This window comes from Schistocerca nitens, chromosome 3, assembly GCF_023898315.1.
Source record: "Schistocerca nitens isolate TAMUIC-IGC-003100 chromosome 3, iqSchNite1.1, whole genome shotgun sequence".
Taxonomy (NCBI): domain Eukaryota; kingdom Metazoa; phylum Arthropoda; class Insecta; order Orthoptera; family Acrididae; genus Schistocerca; species Schistocerca nitens.
In genome coordinates, this window is record NC_064616.1 from 680,587,121 (window position 1) to 680,606,485 (window position 19,365).

The window sequence follows — 19,365 nt, forward strand, 5'->3', positions numbered from 1 at the left end:
ATCCTGGGACACACTTGCTAACACATTTTTATGTTCCTGGATAAGTCATGTCATACTTTCATGAGGCCCTTCATGTTCCCACAACCAGTGATCTCACATTATACTGTACGGTGAAGGAGCCTGTGTGTGGACATAAGGTTCACAATATCGATGAATTGAAGAACAAAATAAAGACTGCAACCCCAGTGTTACTTAGTAACAAGTATGTTTGGGCTTTGAACAGTTCAAAACCATCGTACAATATGCATTATATGAGTATGTGCCAAGCAAGATCATAAGAGATGGAAAAGAGCCACCGTGGTACAACCGAGTTGGAAAACTGCTGCGGAAGCAAAGGGAACTTCACAGCAAACATAAACATAGCCAAAGGCTTGCAGACAAACAAAAATTACACTAAGCGAAATGTAGTGCAAGGAGGGCCATTCGAGAGGCGTTCAATGAATTCGAAAGTAAAGTTCTATGTACTGACTTGGCAGAAAATCCTAAGAAATTTTGGTCTTATGTCAAAGTGATAGGTAGATCAAAACAAAATGACTAGACACTCTGTGACCAAAATGGTACTGAAACAGAGGATGACAGACTAAAGGTCAAAATACTAAATGTCTTTTTCCAAAGCTGTTTCACAGAGGAAGACTGCACTGTAGTTCCTTCTCTAGATTGTCGCACAGATGACAAAATGGTAGATATCGAAATAGATGACAGAGTTATAGTAAAACAATCAAAATCGCTTAAAAGAGGAATGGCCGCTGGACCTGATGGGATACCAGTTCGATTTTACACAGAGTACGTGAAGGAACTTGCCCCCCCCCCCCTCTTTGCAGCGGTGTACCGTAGGTCTCTAGAAGAGCGTAGCGTTCCAAAGGATTAGAAAAGGGCACAGGTCATCCCCGTTTTCAAGAAGGGACATCGAACAGATGTGCAGAACTATAGACCTATATCTCTAACGTCGATCAGTTGTAGAATTTTGGAACACTTATTATGTTCGAGTATAATGACTTTTCTGGAGACTAGAAATCTACTCTGTAGGAATCAGCATGGGTTTCGAAAAAGACGGTCGTGTGAAACCCAGCTTGCGCTATTCGTCCACGAGACTCAGAGGGCCATAGACACAGGTTCCCAGGTAGATGCCGTGTTTCTTGGCATCCGCAAGGCATTCGATACAACCCCACAGTTGTTTAATGAGCAAATCAGACAAATGGGACTATCAGACCAATTGTGTGATTGGATTGAAGAGTTCCTAGATAACAGAATGCAGCAAGTCATTCTCAATGGAGAGAAGTCTTCCAACGTAAGAGCGATTTCAGGTGTACCACAGGGGAGTGTCGTGGGACCGTTGCTAATCACAATATACATAAATAACCTTGTGGATAATATCGGAAGTTCACTGAGGCTTTTTGTGGATGATGCTGTAGTATATCGAGAGGTTGTAACAATGGAAAATTGCACTGAAATGCAGGAGGATCTGCAACGAACTGATGCATGGTGCAGGGAATGGCAATTGAATCTCAATGTAGACAAGAGTAATGTGCTGCAAATACATAGAAAGAAATATCCTTTATCATTTAGCTACAATATAGCAGGTCAGCAATTGGAAGCAGTTAATTCCATAAATTATCTGGGAGTACGCATTAGGAGTGATTTAAAATGGAATGATCATATAAAGTTGATCGTCGGTAAAGCAGATGCCAGACTGAGATTCATTGGAAGAATCCTAACGAAATGCAATCCGAAAACAAAGGAAGTAGGTTACAGTACACTTGTTCGCCCACTGCTTGAATATTGCTCACCAGTGTGGGATCCGTACCAGATAGGGTTGATAGAAGAGATAGAGTAGATCCAACGGAGAGCAGTGCGCTTTGTTAAAGGATCATTTAGTAATCACGAAAGCATTACGGAGATGATAGACAAACTCCAGTGGAAGACTCTACAGGAGAGACGCTCAGTAGCTTTTCTTGAAGTTTCGAGAACATACATTCATCCAGAAGTCAAGCAGTATATTTCTCCCTCCTACATATATCTTGCGAAAAGAGCACGAGGATAAAATCAGAGACATTAGAGCCCACACAGAGGCATACCGACAATCTTTCTTTCCACGAACAATATGAGACTGGAACAGAAGGAAGAACCGATAGAGGTACTCAAGGTACCCTCCGCCACGCACCGTCAGGTGGCTTGCGGAGTATGGATGTAGATGTAGATGTACTTCTGATTTTCATGGGTAAAACATGATGGTAAACATGTTTGAGATCACCTGGTAATGTAACTGTACAAAATTAAGCACTACTGTCAAGAGTTATAAAATTTCTCATATTTACATGTTTAATGTAATTTTGAAACACTTGTAATATACTAACAATACAAAACATTGAAAAACTGTAACTTAAATTCACAATACTACAAACCTGCTATGGGATCTCTTGTTAAACCCAATTTGTTGATGACATACTGAGCTATTTCTGCCTTTATTCCATACGATGTTTTAGCTTGGCCTTCAGCTTGTTCCAGGCGTAAATAGAATTCTTCAGGGTCAAACTCTAAGCACTCCAGTAAACGAGCAGGGCGAGAAATTATAAGAAGTAATTTTTTAATTATTCCACTTAACCAGGCTGCTGCATCAGGTGATTTATCTTTTGTCTGTAACAATTTATTAATGGGAATAAGTCACCAACTGACTGAGAACACCACCAAGAACAGAAACAACATTACATTATTCTTGAATCACAAATGCATGTCTTCCTAATGATAACTGCTATTGTAGATTTGTCAATTTGTGATCAGTCTATTGCAACAACTATGCTTTACAGAAAAATTAGTCTTTAATATATTCCTTTTAAATATCGAATAAAGATGTTCACATTTACATATGTTAGTAAAATACAAATTATATTATAAAAAGTTCTTGGTTAACTTATGTCACAAGAACAAACAAAAACAACAGGACAGCACAAACCACAGCTTTCACTCTGGATAGGTATCCCTTCATTGCACGACAAAAGAAGAGAGTTCAAAGAAAATTAATTATTTTGCCATAAAGGAGGATAGTTAGCCAGGTCACTACATCAATGGAGACACAAAACATTTGAAACGCCATAATGCTCTATCTCCCTTCACTTGCTGTTCTACATGATCTTCCCTCTTGATATTCAAATGATCTTATTTTCAACCCGCTCCTCTCTATTCCTGGATGAATGAATATCTGGGTTAGAAAGTTATCATTGGTGTCACATTTTGATTGTGTCTATGCTGACGCACATAACCTGACAGATTTTTTTATCTTTATTTGATTGTAGGTTTATTTTTTCCCCTTGGCAATGCAAGTACTTCAAGATTATGAGCACATCTGGTTATATTTTGTTAAAAAATTTAAAACATTCAATATTACAATCCCTAATACAAGATATATGAAAAAGAAAATGTAAATATGGACCAGTTTAGCTATGTCATTTTTGACGTTTTAAATCATTCTTAAAAACCTATTCCCAAAATACTACTCACCTGCTTCAGCAGGTGTCATTCATTACTGAAATGACAATTCAAATGCAGTTATGGGTTATCAAGTGAAAAATGAATTTGCTCTTCTCTACAAAACATGATAATTAGTTGAAATTTAGAATCATCTTTTGTGATTTATGGAATGACTTCAACTGTACAAACCATGGCTGTATCTGCTATAAAGAATTATAGACATAGCAGAGAAAAATCATCCAAATAAAATAGTGTACTTTTTCCCTTTACTATCACACACTCTTCTAACAGGTCATTAAATATCACAGTTGACTAAAATGTTACCTAATTTTGTAGCAGAGCATTATATTTTCAGTGAGGGCATGGGTCAGGAAACAGCAAAACAAAGGGGATAGATGTGACATGATTTAGGAAATACAGATTTTGTCACAATTTTAATACAACATATCACACCATAAATAACATTATTCTGTAACAAATCATTTCATCCACCAAGGAAATTTTTACAAAACATAGCCTTGTGAGCCACTGTCATGTTGTTTGAAATATTACTCTCATGAATGTGACACTATGGTTGGTTGGTTGGTTGGTTGAGGGGGCCACATGGGGGAGGTGGTGGAGGGCTGGTTACAAGACCAAACAACTAGGTCATCAGTCCCTCGAACCAAGATGGATGCATCCAGAAGTAAAGGCCTCCACTGAGAACATTTTCTGATCTATTCGGGACATTCATAACAGTAAAAATGAGAAGGCAAGAAAAATAATGGACAGCTTTTGCTCCATCAATAATCGAAGCATGGTTAAGGAAACAGAAAAGTCGGAAGGTGGGTGCCCCAGGTTTCTGCATGTAACACGAAATACCCACCCACAGTTGTCCCATCCGATTCATTAGTCTAGTCTGCTCAATATTCAACAGTGTGCTACATCTAGAATTTAAAATTACGTGTGGCAGAAAGGAGGCCAAGCAAATCTAAAAGTTATTAAAACAGAGTAAAAAAGGGATAAAAGAGTAGCCTAGTCAAGGAGGTAGGATCAGGGATCCATCAGACCTAGCATGCAGTGGGAGGCATCCCATACCCAACCACCTTGGCCCTGCTACAGAGCAAATTAAAACCTTATAACAGAATGAAAACCACTTTCACACAGAAAACTTAGAACCATTTCAACCATCCGTGACCTGTCTGTCAATATTAGAGGCAACACGTCTGGGAGTCTACACTTACCATGGAGGGCCAAAACGAGAGGCCATTCCACCAAGATACAAGCTACTGTCTGTAAGGCTCCACCGCTGCAATCAGGAATGGCTCGTTACACAAAAGGAAACTACAAGTCAACCTGTTATGACCAATGTGGAGACAGAACCGGACTGTGGATTCCTTCTGGGAAAAGTGAAGGAGGAGCTCCATGCTGGAGTAGTCTCCTTGACTGTGCAGAATTTTTTCAGATGGGGCAGCAGCCTACCAGATGTTGTTCCATTTCTAAGTGAGCGGAGGTCTCATGTGCAGTGAGAAATCCACATCTGGCAACAGAAAAGTGCCAGGAGAGTGAGTAAGTGCTTCTCTAGCCAGATGGCCAACCAGTTCATTCCCTAGGATACTCCCATGACTTGGGACCCACAGAAAGGCAACTGAGCAGACAGCCTGATGAAGGTAAGCAAGAAACTCATGAATAGTGGAGACCAAAGGGTGGCAAGGACAGAATCAGTCAACAGCCTGGAGACTAGTCACTGAGTCAGTAGATATTAAAACACGGTCATGGGAGGCCACTTTAATAAAACTGAAGGCTCTGCTAACAGCTGTCAGCTCTGCCATAAACACACTACATGTTCCCTGGACCAAACGGCATTCCATACTGGCAGGAGATGCAAAAGCATATCCCATCAGATCCACAGTTCTAGAGCTGTCAGTGTAGAAGATGGTAGCACCATGAAACTCCTCAAAAACTAGGACATAACAGATGACAAAAGGTCAAGCGGGCGACCAAAACTTTAGGGCCTTGAAAGATATTGACCCTAGTCCATGACCTGGGCACCATCCAAGGTGGAGTGCACGAGAAAACATGGGGAGCACAATCCAGGGACAGCAGCTTGAGATCTTTGCTGAGGGAAGCGAGGCACATTCCAGCAGGTAATCCCACCTGATGGCGGGTATCAGGAGGATGATACCCCATGTATACAAAGGGAATAGAATGTGTGGGAGGATTGGGGAATTGTCAAATGATGACTGCATAGGAGACCATGAGCTGGTACTGTCGAATCTACAGAGGGAAGATCCCCACTTCGACATGGAGACTGTCTACAGGACTAGTCTGAAAGGAACCAGTGGCCTGATGCACACCATGATGGTGGACTGGTTATAACAGTTTTAAAGCTGAAGGAGCCACTGAGCCATCAACCTGGCAACCATAGTCCAGTTGGGACGAAATCAGGGCCTGTTACACACAGGTAAGAGTAGCATGATCTGCACCCCAAAATTTGTGGGTGAGGAAGCAGAGAGCATTAAACTTCCACATGCAGCCAGTCTTCAGCTGACAAATATGAGGCAGCCAAGTCAGCTTTTTGTCAAAAAGGAGACCCAAGGAATGGGACTGTGCTACAATGTCCAGGTGCTGGGTACCTAAGTCTAGTTCCAAGTCAGGAAGTGCTGTGTATGATGGCAGAAATGCAGGACCCGCGTTTTTGAAGGAGAGAATTGGAAATCGTGGAAAAGAGACCATGCAGAGGACCACCGCAATACACCTCAAGCTGGCATTCCACAGAGGCTTCCTAGTGGGAGCTGTACCAAATGAAAAAAAAAAAAAAAAAAAAATTGTTGACATACAACTCAGATGTGACCAATAGCTCAAGAAAGGTCATTACCCCACTGATGACAATGAGGAAGAGTGCAACACTCAACACAGAGCCCTGTGGGATACTGTTCCCTTGGCCCCATGGTGACCTGAGTAAAGTGCTGACTCTAACCCAGAACAACCAGTGGGATAAGAACTGATGAATAAAAATCAGTAGAGAATCTCAAAGCCCCAGTCATGGAGGGTAAGTAAAATGTGGTGGCACTAACAGGTGACATTCGCCTTATGCAGGTCAAAAAAAAGACTGCGACAAGGTGTTGACATTTAGAAAAAGCCTGTCAGATTGCTCCTTCCACCCTAACCAGATGGACAGTTGTGGATCATCCCTCCCATAAACCACACTGACAGGGGGGAAAAAGGCTCCGAGATTCAAGAACACAGCATAATCTGCAGGAAACCATAGTTTCAAGCAACTTACAGAGTAATTTGGTCACGCTAATTGGCTGGTAACTGTCAGGAGATGTTGGGTTCTTGCATGGCTTAAGGACTCTGACAACTATGCTATTTCCCCATTGAAAGGGGAAGGCTCCTTGGAGCCAAATATTGTTGAAGACCCTGAGCAGAGTTGCATTTGGGGAACATTCTGGTGTTGGATCATCTGACTGTGAATTGAATCAGGTCATGGGACAAGTGCCTGGAATGGTTCCCCGTCAGTGAATTCATTATAGGACTCAGCTTGGTGGGAAGTGAAACACAAGGGGATGTCTTCAAATTGTTGCTTCTGCAGTAGAAAGGTAGTTGTACGAAGAAGACACTGATGCTGTTCACAAGGTGATCTGCATGAACCAATTAATTGTTAAAAGACCACCCTGTTGGACAAGACCCAGAATGGCTATTGAGTGCTGGCAGCCCATAAAACCAAGGAACTCGGCCCAAACCTGAGATGAAGAGGCATACATCCCTTTGAAGGAGCCATAGTGCTCCCAGCATTTGATTAGATAACAAGCCTTAGTATGAAGTCACTTAACAGTGATAAGGTTGGTCTTTGAAGGATGTTGTTTGAATTGTAGGAGGGTTTGTCAGAGATCCTGAATAGCTACTGCAACGTCTTTGGTCCACCATGGCACCGGCCAATAGTGGCGGTAAACTTTACAAAGAGGAATAGTAGTTCTAGCAGTGTGAATGATCATGTCTGAGATGCTTTGCACAACATCATCAATATAATCAAACAGAGGGGCAGTGAATGTAACAGCACAGGCATACAAAGGCCAACTGGCTCTGCGAAGCACCCAATGTGGTAGCTGGTTTGTCTGTCAGTGGCAAGGAAACGACAAGATCAGCGGAAAGTGGTCACTGTCACAAAGGTTCGTGTGCAGTGATCAATGTGGCAAAGCCACAAGATTAGGGGAGGAGATCGTTATATCAAAAGCTGAAAAGGTGGCACTGAAATGGGTAGGAAAACCATCATTAACGAGGTGCAGCTGAAGCTGGTCAATTAGAAGGCTCCTACCAGATGAAGTGGTACTCTGCCACAAGGCTTGGTGCACATTCAAGCCCCCAGACAGAACAAAAGAGTGGAAAGTTGTTGGATTAATGTGGTCAAGTCAACATAAGTAAGAGGCCTACCTGGAGGTAGGTAAACATTCCAAGTGGTAATCACCGAGATCGTTTGCATCCCTACAGCTACTGCCTCTACTGAGGTATGAACGGGAATCCATTCACTGACATCTGTACAAACCAAAGGACAGACCCTTCCAGATGCCCTCTTGCAACCAGCACAATCCAGACAAAAGGAACAATAAACATGGAGCATTGGAGAATGGTTGTCAGAGAAGTGTGTTTCTTGGAGAGCTATGAAAACCGTCGAAAGAGGAGGAAATAAGGTATTGCAGTTCCAGTATGTGACAGTAGTACCCCTTACAATTCCACTGAATGACCAAATGACTGGAGGCCAGTTTAGGTGTGAAGGGGCCAGGAGGACTGGTCATGCTGCAAGATCAGTGTCCGTAACCAGTGGAGTCCACAAACATCAGCTCATAATCCGACTATGTGGAGGGCACGAGCAGCCTTGTCCCTACTACTACTATTATTATTATTATTATTATAAATTCCTTTCTCAGACGTTATGTCTGGTTAAAAAAGGAAAGTGACACGGACCTTGATCAAGCATGACTTCCTTTTAACTGTACGGTATATGTTACATTGCATTTAGGAACTTTCGGGTAATTGAACATGTATCAATAATTACAGATTTCTGTAGATGTATATATAAGTTTGGATGTAGCTGTATTGCATTGATGTACTGGTGGATATTGTGTGGTATGACTCCTATAGTTGATAGTATAATTGGTATAATGTCAACTTTATCCTGATGCCACATGTCCTTCACTTCCTCGGCCAGTTGGATGTATTTTTCAATTTTTTCTCCTGTATATTTGTTGTATTGGGTATGGATATTTCAATTAGTTGTGTTAATTTCTTCTTTTTATTGGTGAGTGTGATGTCAGGTTTGTTATGTGGTATTGTTTTATCTGTTATAATGGTTCTGTTCCAGTATAATTTGTATTCATCATTCTCCAGTACATTTTGTGGTGCATACTTGTATGTGGGAACGTGTTGTTTTATTAGTTTATATTGTAAAGCAAGTTGTTGATGTATTATTTTTGCTACATTGTCATGTCTTTTGGGGTATTCTGTATTTGCTAGTATTGTACATCCGCGGCACGTTTCGTCACAGGGTTATTTGGTAACTGTGATAGCATTACGGATATGTTTAGCAAACTCAAGTGGCAGACTCTGCAAGAGAGGCACTCTGCATCACGGTGTAGCTTGCTCGCCAGGTTTCAAGAGGGTGCGTTTCTGGATGAGGTATCGAATATATTGCTTCCCCCTACTTATACCTCCCGAGGAGATCACGAATGTAAAATTAGAGAGACTCGAGCGTGCACGGAGGCTTTCAAACAGTCGTTCTTCCCGCAAACCATACGCGACTGGAACAGAAAAGGGAGGTTATGACAGTGGCACGTAAAGTGCCCTCCGCCACACACCGTTGGGTGGCTTGCTGAGTATAAATGTAGATGTAGATGTAGATGTGATCTACTGTTTCTATTTGTTGTTTGCAAAGTCTACATTTATCTGTTGTGGTATTGGGATCTTTAATAATATGCTTGCTGTAATATCTGGTGTTTATTGTTTGATCCTGTATTGCAATCATGAATCCTTCCGTCTCACTGTATATATTGCTTGTTCTTAGCCACGTGTTGGATGCGTCTTGATTGATGTGTGGCTGTGTTAGATGATACGGGTGTGCTTGCCATGTAGTGTTTTCTTTTTTCAATTTACTTTCTTCGTATCTGTTGATGTTATGTGATCTATAGGGTTGTAGAAGTGGTTATGAAATTGCAGTGGTGTAGCCGATGTATTTATATGAGTGATTGCTTTGTGTATTTTGCTAGTTTCTGCTCATTCTATAAAGAATTTTCTTAAATTGTCTACCTGTCCATCATGTAGGTTTTTTATGTCGATAAATCCCCTTCCTCCTTCCTTTCTGCTTAATGTGAATCTTTCTGTTGCTGAATGTATGTGATGTATTCTATATTTGTGGTATTGCGATCGTGTAAGTGTATTGAGTGCTTCTAGGTCTGTGTTACTCCATTTCACTACTCCAAATGGATAGGTCAATATTGGTATAGCGTAAGTATTTATAGCTTTTGTCTTGTTTCTTGCTGTCAATTCTGTTTTCAGTATTTTTGTTAGTCTTTGTCTATATTTTTCTTTTCGTTCTTCTTCAATATTTGTATTATCTATTCCTATTTTTTTTCTGTATCCTAGATATTTATAGGCATCTGTTTTTTCCATCACTTCTACGCAGTCGCTGTGGTTATCCAATACGTAATCTTCTTGTTTAGTGTGTTTTCCCTTGACTATGTTATTTTTCTTACATTTGTCTGTTCCAAAAGCCATATTTATATCATTGCTGAATACTTCTGTTATCTTTAGTAATTGGCCGAGTTGTTGCTTTGTTGCTGCCAGTAGTTTTAGATCATCCATGTATAGCAAATGTGTGATTTTGTGTTGGTATGTTCCAGTAATATTGTATCCATAATTTGTATTATTTAGCATGTTGGATAGTGGGTTCAGAGCAAGACAGAACCAGAAAGGACTTAATGAGTCTCCTTGGTATATTCCACGCTTAATCTGTATTGGCTGTGATGTGATATTATTTGACTTTGTTTGGATATTAAGTGTGGTTTTCCAATTTTTCATTACTATGTTTAGGAACTGTATCAATTTAGGATCTACTTTGTATATTTCCAATATTTGTAGTAACCATGAGTGGGGTACACTATCAAAAGCTTTTTGGCAATCAATGTATGCGTAGTGTAGCGACCTTTGTTTAGTTTTAAATTGATATGTCACCTCTGCATCTATTATCAGTTGCTCTTTACATCCTCGTGCTCCTTTGCAACAGCGTTTTTGTTCTTCATTTATAATTTTTTTCTGTGTTGTATGTGTCATTAATTTCTGTGTAATGACTGAAGTTAATATTTTGTATATTGTTGGTAGGCATGTTATGGGGCGATATTTAGCTGGGTTTGCTGTGTCTGTTTATTACTATTATTATTATTATTATTATTATTATTACACTGAAGTGCCAAAGAAACTGGCATAGGCGTGCATATTCAAATACAGAGATATGTAAATAGGCAGAATACGGCGCAGTGGTTGGCAACGCCTGTATATGACACAGCAATGCCTACATAAGACAACAAATGTCTGACACAGTTGTTAGATCAGTTACTGCTGCTACAAATCAGGTTATCAAGAATTAAGTGAATTTGAAAGTGGTGTTATAGGCAGTGCACGGGCAATGGGACACAGCATCTCCATAGTGGCAATGAAGTGGGGATTTTCCCATACGCACCATTTCACAAACGTACTGTGAATGTCAGGAATCTGATAAAACATGAAATCTCTGACATTACTGTGGCCGGAAAAAGATCCTGCAAGAACGGGACCAACGATAACTGAAGAGAATCTTTCAAAGTGAGAAAAGTGCAACCTTTCCACAAATTGCTGCAGATTTTAATGCTGGGGCATCAGCAAGTGTCAGTGTATGAACCATTCAATGAAACATCATCGATATGGGCTTTTGGAGCCAAAGGCCCACTCGTGTACCCTTTATGACTGCACGACACAAAGCTTTAACACTGACATTGGACTGCTGATGACTGGAAACATGCTGCCCGGTCGGTCGAGTCTCGTTTAAAATTGTATTGAGCAGATGGATGTGTACGGATATGGAGACAACCTCATGAATCTATGGACCCTGCATGTCAGCAGGGGACTGATCAAGCTGGTGGAGGCTCTGTAGTGGTGTGGGGCACATGCAGTTGCAGTTATATGGGGCCCCTGATACGTCTAGATACAACTCTGACAAGTGACACGTATGTAAGCATCCCGTCTGATTACCTGCACCCATGCATGACCACTGCACATTCCGACAGACTTGGGCAAAATGGTTCAAATGGCTCTAAGCACTATGTGACTTAACATCTGAGGTCATCAGTTCCCTAGAACTTAGAACTAATTAAACCTAACTAACCTAAGAACATCACACATATCCATGCCCGAGGCAGGATTCAAACCTGCGACCGTAGCTGTCGCGCGGTTCCAGACTGAAGCGCCTAGAACCGCTCGGCCACACCGGCTGGCAGACTTGGGCAATTCCAGCAGGACAATGTGATAAGCCACACATCCAGAATTGCTACAGAGTAGCTCCAGGAACACTCTTCTGAGTTTAAACACTTCCGCTGGCCACCATACTCCCCAGACATGAATATTATTGAGCATATGTGGAATGCCTTGCAATGTGCTGTTCAGAAAATATCTCCACCCCCTCATACTCTCATGGATTTATGAACAGCCCTACAGGACTCATGGTTTCAATTCCCTCCAGCAGTACTTCAGACATTAGTCGAGTCCATGCCACATCGTGTTGCGGCATTATGCATTCTCCCGGAGGCCCTACATGATATTAGGCAGATGTACCAGTTTCTCTGGCTCGTCAATGTATTTTTCTTGTAAACCTTTGGTGGGCAACATTCATCCAAGGGGCCACATGCATTGGGTGTGGTGACAGGGACTCAAGGTGTAGGGTCTCAAGTCTAGGGGTTGCCTGAGAGAGGGTTCTTGAGAGGGATCCCTGCCATCAACAGACACCAATGAAGGGTAACGCTTCTCTGGCTCATGTGCTGGAAGTGGTTTCCAAAGAGAGTACTGCGGGAACCATGGGAGAGTAGGGTGGTGGGAGGTCTGGTTTGGGGAAGGTAGACGTAAGGGGATCGATAGTTGCGATGATAGCATAACTGATTGTCATATCCACAGATGTAGGCGTCCACATTTCTTCCATACCTTAGAATACAACAGGTGGTCCATAGATTTGTATTCCTGTATCTTTTGTTCTTTCTTGAAAACTGGGCAAACTGGCGAATGTGGGGGGGCTGACGTTCCGTGCAGTTGACACACACAAAGGTGAATGTTCACAAGGACTACTTTTGTGGAGTGATTGTCCACCAGTGCCACATTTTGGGTCCACCATGCAGCGGGATGATATATACCCAAATCATAAACATCTTAAGCACCTCACCTGTACACCATAACTTTCAATTTCTCCAGGAGGACATTCCCTCCAAAGTCAAAGATAAAGGCACCTGTATTCATATAATTATCTTGGGCCCTTTTTGTACTAATCTGATAAAATATGCACCTTGCCAGAGGAGATTTGTATGAAGCTCCTCAACTGTTTGGAGCATAAGATCTCTGTGGAAGATGATTCCTTCGGCCATGTTCAAATTTTTGAGTGGGGATGATCACAGGTATGAAGAGCTGTAGATTGGACAGAAGAGGAAGTTTTCATTAATAATAAACCATACTGCATTTTTCCTCTGCAAGAATGGACAGGTGCAAAGAGAGAGAGACACAAAAGGTGGAACATATGCTGCACTGATAACCTTCCTTGCACTATCCACACTTTGTAAAATTTAGAAAAGAAGTAGCAAGTCAAACGCAACAAGGAGACCAGATAGTTGAGAATGAAAAGTTGTAGAATGATAGAAGGGAAGAAAATGAGTGTCGAAAATCAAGCCAGATCCAAGCATAATCAGCACTATGAAGACAATCCAATGGACAGGCAGGGAGGAAAAAAAGAATAGTAATGCGTGTGCCAGCTATCTTTGCCTCTAGTCACCCAAATCAATCTTACTGCACATTGCTGTCTATTTGTTTTGATTTATTATGGTCTTTAGTTTCCTCTCCAGATGGTAGCAAGGGCAAAAAGGTGTGCCATTTAGGCCTGTGTGCAGTGAAGCCGGACATCAGCTGGGTCATAGAGTGTCAGGAGACCAGTGTTTCTGGAGGTTAAAAAGCCTGAAGTCTGCTACAGTGGTCAGTACAGTTGGCCTGCTGTGTGTGTGTGTGTGTGTGTGTGTGTGTGTGTGTGTGTGTGTGTGTGTGCGGGTGGGTGGGTGGGCGCGCGCACACACACACGCATGCGCCTGCATATCTCAGTTGTTGTTGTTGTACTGAGGGCAGTCTTCACTCGTGCGAGTGTGGGCGTACTTTGCTGGTGACCTGTCAGTGCAGTGAGGTGAATTTGTGCACATCAGCCACCATTCTGGAATATGCGTAATACACACTAAATTCTCACCAGTACTGTGGCACATCCTCAGCATTGTGATAAACTAATCATGGGAGTTATGGTCATATTTCCTGGCTCTAATAATCTGTAGCCCTGATGATGATACAGTTACAGTCAGGGGAACTATAATACTCTGTGTTCAGTAACATTTGGATCCAACAAATAGCAGTGAGAAATTGTTCTATATTGACAGACTAGTTCCTAGTACCCTACCTGAGGAGTGTTTATTTATGAGAAACCTCAGAAAGGTTTAGCAGTGTTCTAAGTAGTGCTTAAGCTTACAGTGACCTGGCTGCCAGTCATGTTATTTGTTGTTCTGGTGTAACTTGAATTGTTATGAATACGGAAGTATGGATAACTAAAGATTACATTTTAAACTTTCAAGTGATATATCTAGTGTGTTTTTGTGCACAGTTTGCTGCTTGTGGTAATTGTTTTATGTTACAGGAATTTCTTGTATACTTGTTTCATGTTTTATGTTACAGGAATTTCTTGTATACTTGTTTCATTTTGTTCAAAATCCCGGAAATTCAGCCTGAGCTATAGGAGGTGGCAGACTTTCTTGATGGTGGCCACTTTGATAGAAGGCGACACACTATCAATTTCTGAATATGACACCATCTGCATAAGTTGAGTGACTTCTTGTTAACTTCGTTTATACTCTTGCTAGTTGTCTCACTTGTAATTAAGCAATCCTGAACATTGACTATTTTCTGTTTGCCCAAATTTGAGTCTTGATGTTATATTTAAGCATTAAGATTAGGTTTCCAGAAGCAGACATTTGTTACAAGCTGTACAAGTTATTGTGAGCTACTCTCAGAATATGTTACCGAGTTTTAAGCCAAGTGTGGAAATTTAAATTTGGAACAGTTAACAACACAGTCTTGTATTACTACCAGTTCATGATTTTATCAAAAACTGTAAGATCTAGAAACTTTTTGTAACCACACTTCACTTAACTAAGTTTGGCTTTATAGAAATATATTTAAGTTTCAGGTTCTATTGATGGTTTATTCATTTTCCTTACTGTGGCCTAAGGTTCCACAGTGCAGTTGGCCACATTAAGTTGGTTTAAAGAGAGAGAGAGAGGGAGAGAGAGAGAGAGAGACTTAATTCAGAATAGCGTGACAAGGTTTTACATACCAAAGAAAATAACTTGAACGCTCAGGTCAATGGTTTTGAATATAATTTTTGATCATTTTTTGCAAATGTTTAAAGCTATCACCTTATCATGTCATTCATCAACTTTTCTTGGCATAAAGGGCATTCCATGAAGTTTCAGGATTGCAGCCATCGACTTCTCACCATGATATTTTGGTTGATAACCATTCAGCCACCTTCAGGTGAATGTTTTGCACTGTAAATTGCTAGTTCACATCGCTACCTTTACACAAAAAAGGTCTCAGTATGACTGATATTCTCCAGATCACATCAGCACAGCTTTAAGGAAGAAGAAACGTGATCACCCATGAGACCAAGAAGAAAATGAGTGGATCAACCCCAGGTCGCTCCTCCCGTATGTCAGCAATATTTCATTTAAATTACATAGAATCTTAAGAAAATATCAAGTCAAAGTAATCTTCCTCCCACCTACGAAGATGTGTGCTCTTCTCAGTTCGGCAAAGGACAATCTGGGACTGTGGAAAGCCAGAATCTACAGACTGCCTTGCCAGTGTGGCAGAGTGTACATCAGTCAGACAATGCACACAGTGCGTAAAAGGTGCATTGGACACGATTGCCGCACTTGCCTTTCGCAGCCCAATAAGTCAATCATATCCAAGCATTGTACCTCCACAGGACATTCCATAGATTAGTCTGCCATGGGAATCTTGGTTTCGACAAGATCCTTCTGGGATTCAATTATTACGGAGTTTGTGGAAATATGTGTAACACAAGGTCTTATTAATCACAATAGTGACTTTCAAGTGGATAAGGCATGGGACCCATTGGTATCTTTAATTTCTTAGAAAGAAAACATCCTCATACAACCACTGTTCTTACATCACATTGCATGAGTACAAGAAGTACACCATTCCTCATATACATGACAGTCCATGTTGATACACAAACAAATTGGTCACTTTCATTCACAATGCAGTCATGGGCACATGCAAACAACAGCTCCTTTCTGGCATCCTGACAGGTCTCGATGTTGACACATCTTATTGTACTGATTCCATACGAGTAGTAAACACCACATCACTGTCACACCATATGTCAGCTGTGGGGGTGTCACATGACTCTCTGGTAAGAATTTTACACCAGTTACACAACACCTACATGACTAGTGTACCCTTTTAAGGGGGTGACTAACATTCTGTCCAGTAAGCTTACTTTTTCCATGGAAATAAGTATTCATTTCAGAAGTATCTGTAAAGGTAATAAAGGCGATTCAATGTTTACAGATTTTTGAAAATCTTATTCAGTACCACTCCAATGACTACCAAGGAAGACTGATGTGTCTGTGATATCTAACCGGGTTTGTGAATGGAGTGAAAATTTCTTGGTAAGAGGAATGTTGAAAGTTATCCTGGACAAATATACAGATAGAAGTTTTACCTGGTGTGACCCAGGGCAGTAAACTATGTCTGTTACTACTGATTTTATTCACAAATGACTTGGCAAATACTATTAGTTGTGATCTCTGACTTTTCACAGATGATGCAGTTATGTATTAGCAAATTTTATTCAATACAAATTTCAGTAACATCCAGTTACCTCTTGACCAAATATTGGCCTGACGCAATGACTGGCAACATGCTCTTAACAAATGAAACTTAAGGATTCGCTCTTTACAAAACATAAAAAAATTAGTAACCTCACACAATATGTCACAACTACTCAGTCATGTTATAAAAATAACTGGGGCTAAGAATGAGTAAAGACATGAAGTGGAACACGCAAATAAGTTCAGCAAATGATAGATTTTGTTGTACTGAAAGGATACTACTAGAGACATCACTTAACAAAACACTTATGAATGAGACTCAAATGAAAACCTGAGAAAAGCAAAAAAAAAAAATCCTAAAAGCTGTGTTATCTATTTTGCAGTTTGCAGAAGATGTCCTTGTGTTTCAAGCCAGCCTGCTGCTGCACCACCCAGTCCCTAACAGTGGTGCTGTTTTCAAATACAGCGAGTTGGGTGTACAGGAACCAATTATACTAATCCACTTTGATGGCTTTTTCCGGGTGCTGCAATATACATCAGATACATTCAGATTGGGAAGTGGTCAATGAAAGGCAAATAATTATCATTTCCCAATGTGAAATGTATAGACATAAGGAGAACATATTAAGGATCCAAGGTCGAGGCTGACAGCATATCAGTGCTGATTTGCATGCTCAGCAATGTGTTCAGAATGTATAAGGCTTCTTTCTTTATGCTTCCAACCAAGAGAATGCGGTAGCTACACCCCCCAACATTATGCGCACATAACTCTCCACACAAATAGAATGGTTGGAGAAGTTTTGTGACAAGGTAGTAGACGGCCTCATAGTTTATAAAGATGGTATCATCATCTTAAGCCTTTTCCGCACTGAAATCATTGGTTCAACATTACAACCTCATATAACAGGAGTGTTAAAACCAACTGAAATTGGTCTCTGGTGTATGAAGACTCAAAGGACTGTACAGTGGTAAAGTCACAGTTCCTAAACATTAATACTGAATGATCAATGTTTCACTGATGTATAATACACATTTTAGTGCTGAAGTTTTCTTTGTGATTTGTCTTCTGCCAATTTGGTGGGACTACAGAGAAAGGCTTTGGTTAGCAGTTTGTTGGTTCCCTTAGAGAGACCCTCGGACTCGCATGTACTGTCTCCAGAACTTTGTCTTATATGTCAGACGGAACCAGTTCATTACGGCCCAATAGTTTTCACCCAAATTCACAATTATCTGTTTCAAGTTTGAAGTTGTCGACTTGGAAGCCCTAGCTAATAATTCAATATCTACCTGCACAGTTGATGTTAATTGCTATCAAGAGCACTAGACAGTGAACTGGTATGTAAAGTTGTCTTTACTGGGGATTTTTCTTTGTAAAACCACTTGCAAGTATGGGAGTTGGTTCCAGCTTCTACTGATGTCGTCAGAGTTGAGGAATATCTCGTATTCAAACCCTATTCAGTCACAGTTACACATGGTAACAACAGCGACAGTTTTGTGGTCCAATAGAGTTTTTCACTTTAGCATAAGGGATTTACTTCACAACATTGATTTCCTTAAGACCCGGACTAACAATTAATTCTCTCCAGCCCTACCCCAATCCAGCCCATCACTCGATGTCAATCTCCATCATGTCTCTCTCTGCAAAGTGTGCAACATCTTCCAGCATCATTTCTCAGCAAAAGATCTTGCTGAGAATCTGAGAAAATTCTGGTCCTATGTAAAAATGTTAAGTCTTCTTTGAGCAGTGATACGTGGAAATAGAAGACAAAAGGAAAGCTGAAGTTTCAAATTTCAGCTTTTAAGAAATCATTCCTACACGAGGATCATACTAACACACAGATTCCCACGTGGAGAACATTCATCGGCATCGCTGGTGTAGAGAAGCAACTGAAAGAGTTGAAAACAAATAAGTCACAAGGTCCGGATGAAATCCCTATTAGGTTTTACAAACCGTATTCTATCGCACTGGCCCCTTACTTAGCTTGCCTTTATCATGAATCTCTTGCCCAGTGCCAAGTCCCAAGTGACAGGAAAAAAGTGCAGATTGCTCCTGTACATAAGATGGATACAAGGATGGACTCGCAAAATTATAGACTGATATACTTAACACCACTTTGCTGCAAAATTTTTGAACATACTCTAAGTTTGGGTCTAACAAATTTCCTTGAGATGTAAATCACGGCAGATTTATAAACCACTGCTGGTGTGAAACTCAGCTTGCCCTTTTCTCAAGTGATACCTGCAAACTATGTACAAATGGCAAAAGACAGATTCCATACTCCCAGATTTCCAAAAAGCATTTGACACAGTGCCCCACTGCAGACTGTTAATAACGGTATTAGCATAAAGAACAGGTTCCCAGATACGCGAGTGGCTTGAACTCTTCTCAAGTAATAGCATCCAGTATGTTGTCCTCGACAGCAAGTATTCATCAGACGCAAGGATATCATCATGAGTGCCCTAGAGAACTGCAATAGGACTGCTCTTAATCCCTATAAACACAAATGATCTGACAGATAGCGTGAGCAGCAATCTGTGGCTGTTTTCTGATGACACTGTGGTGTACAGGAGGGTGTCGAGTAACTGTAGTAAGATACAGGAGGACTTAGACAAAATTTCTAGTTGGTGTGGTGAGTGGCAGCTTGCTCTAAATGTGGAAAAATGTACGTCAATCCAGATGTGTAGGAAAAACAATCCCATAATGTTTAAAATATACTATTAGTAGCATGCTGCGTGACACAGTCAA

The 19,365-nt window shown here is 40.9% G+C and overlaps 1 protein-coding gene across 4 annotated transcripts in view; it reads right to left on the bottom strand.

Moving 5' to 3' along the window:
- LOC126248637 (microtubule-associated serine/threonine-protein kinase 2) overlaps window positions 1-19,365 on the bottom strand; it is a 258,768-nt gene that overhangs the window by 168,394 nt on the left and 71,009 nt on the right. For all 4 annotated transcript variants that reach the window (XM_049949815.1, XM_049949816.1, XM_049949814.1 and 1 more), the window contains exon 9: window positions 2,403-2,634. In XM_049949815.1, the coding sequence (XP_049805772.1) occupies window positions 2,403-2,634 (232 nt within the window). The remainder of the gene's footprint in view (window positions 1-2,402; window positions 2,635-19,365) is intronic.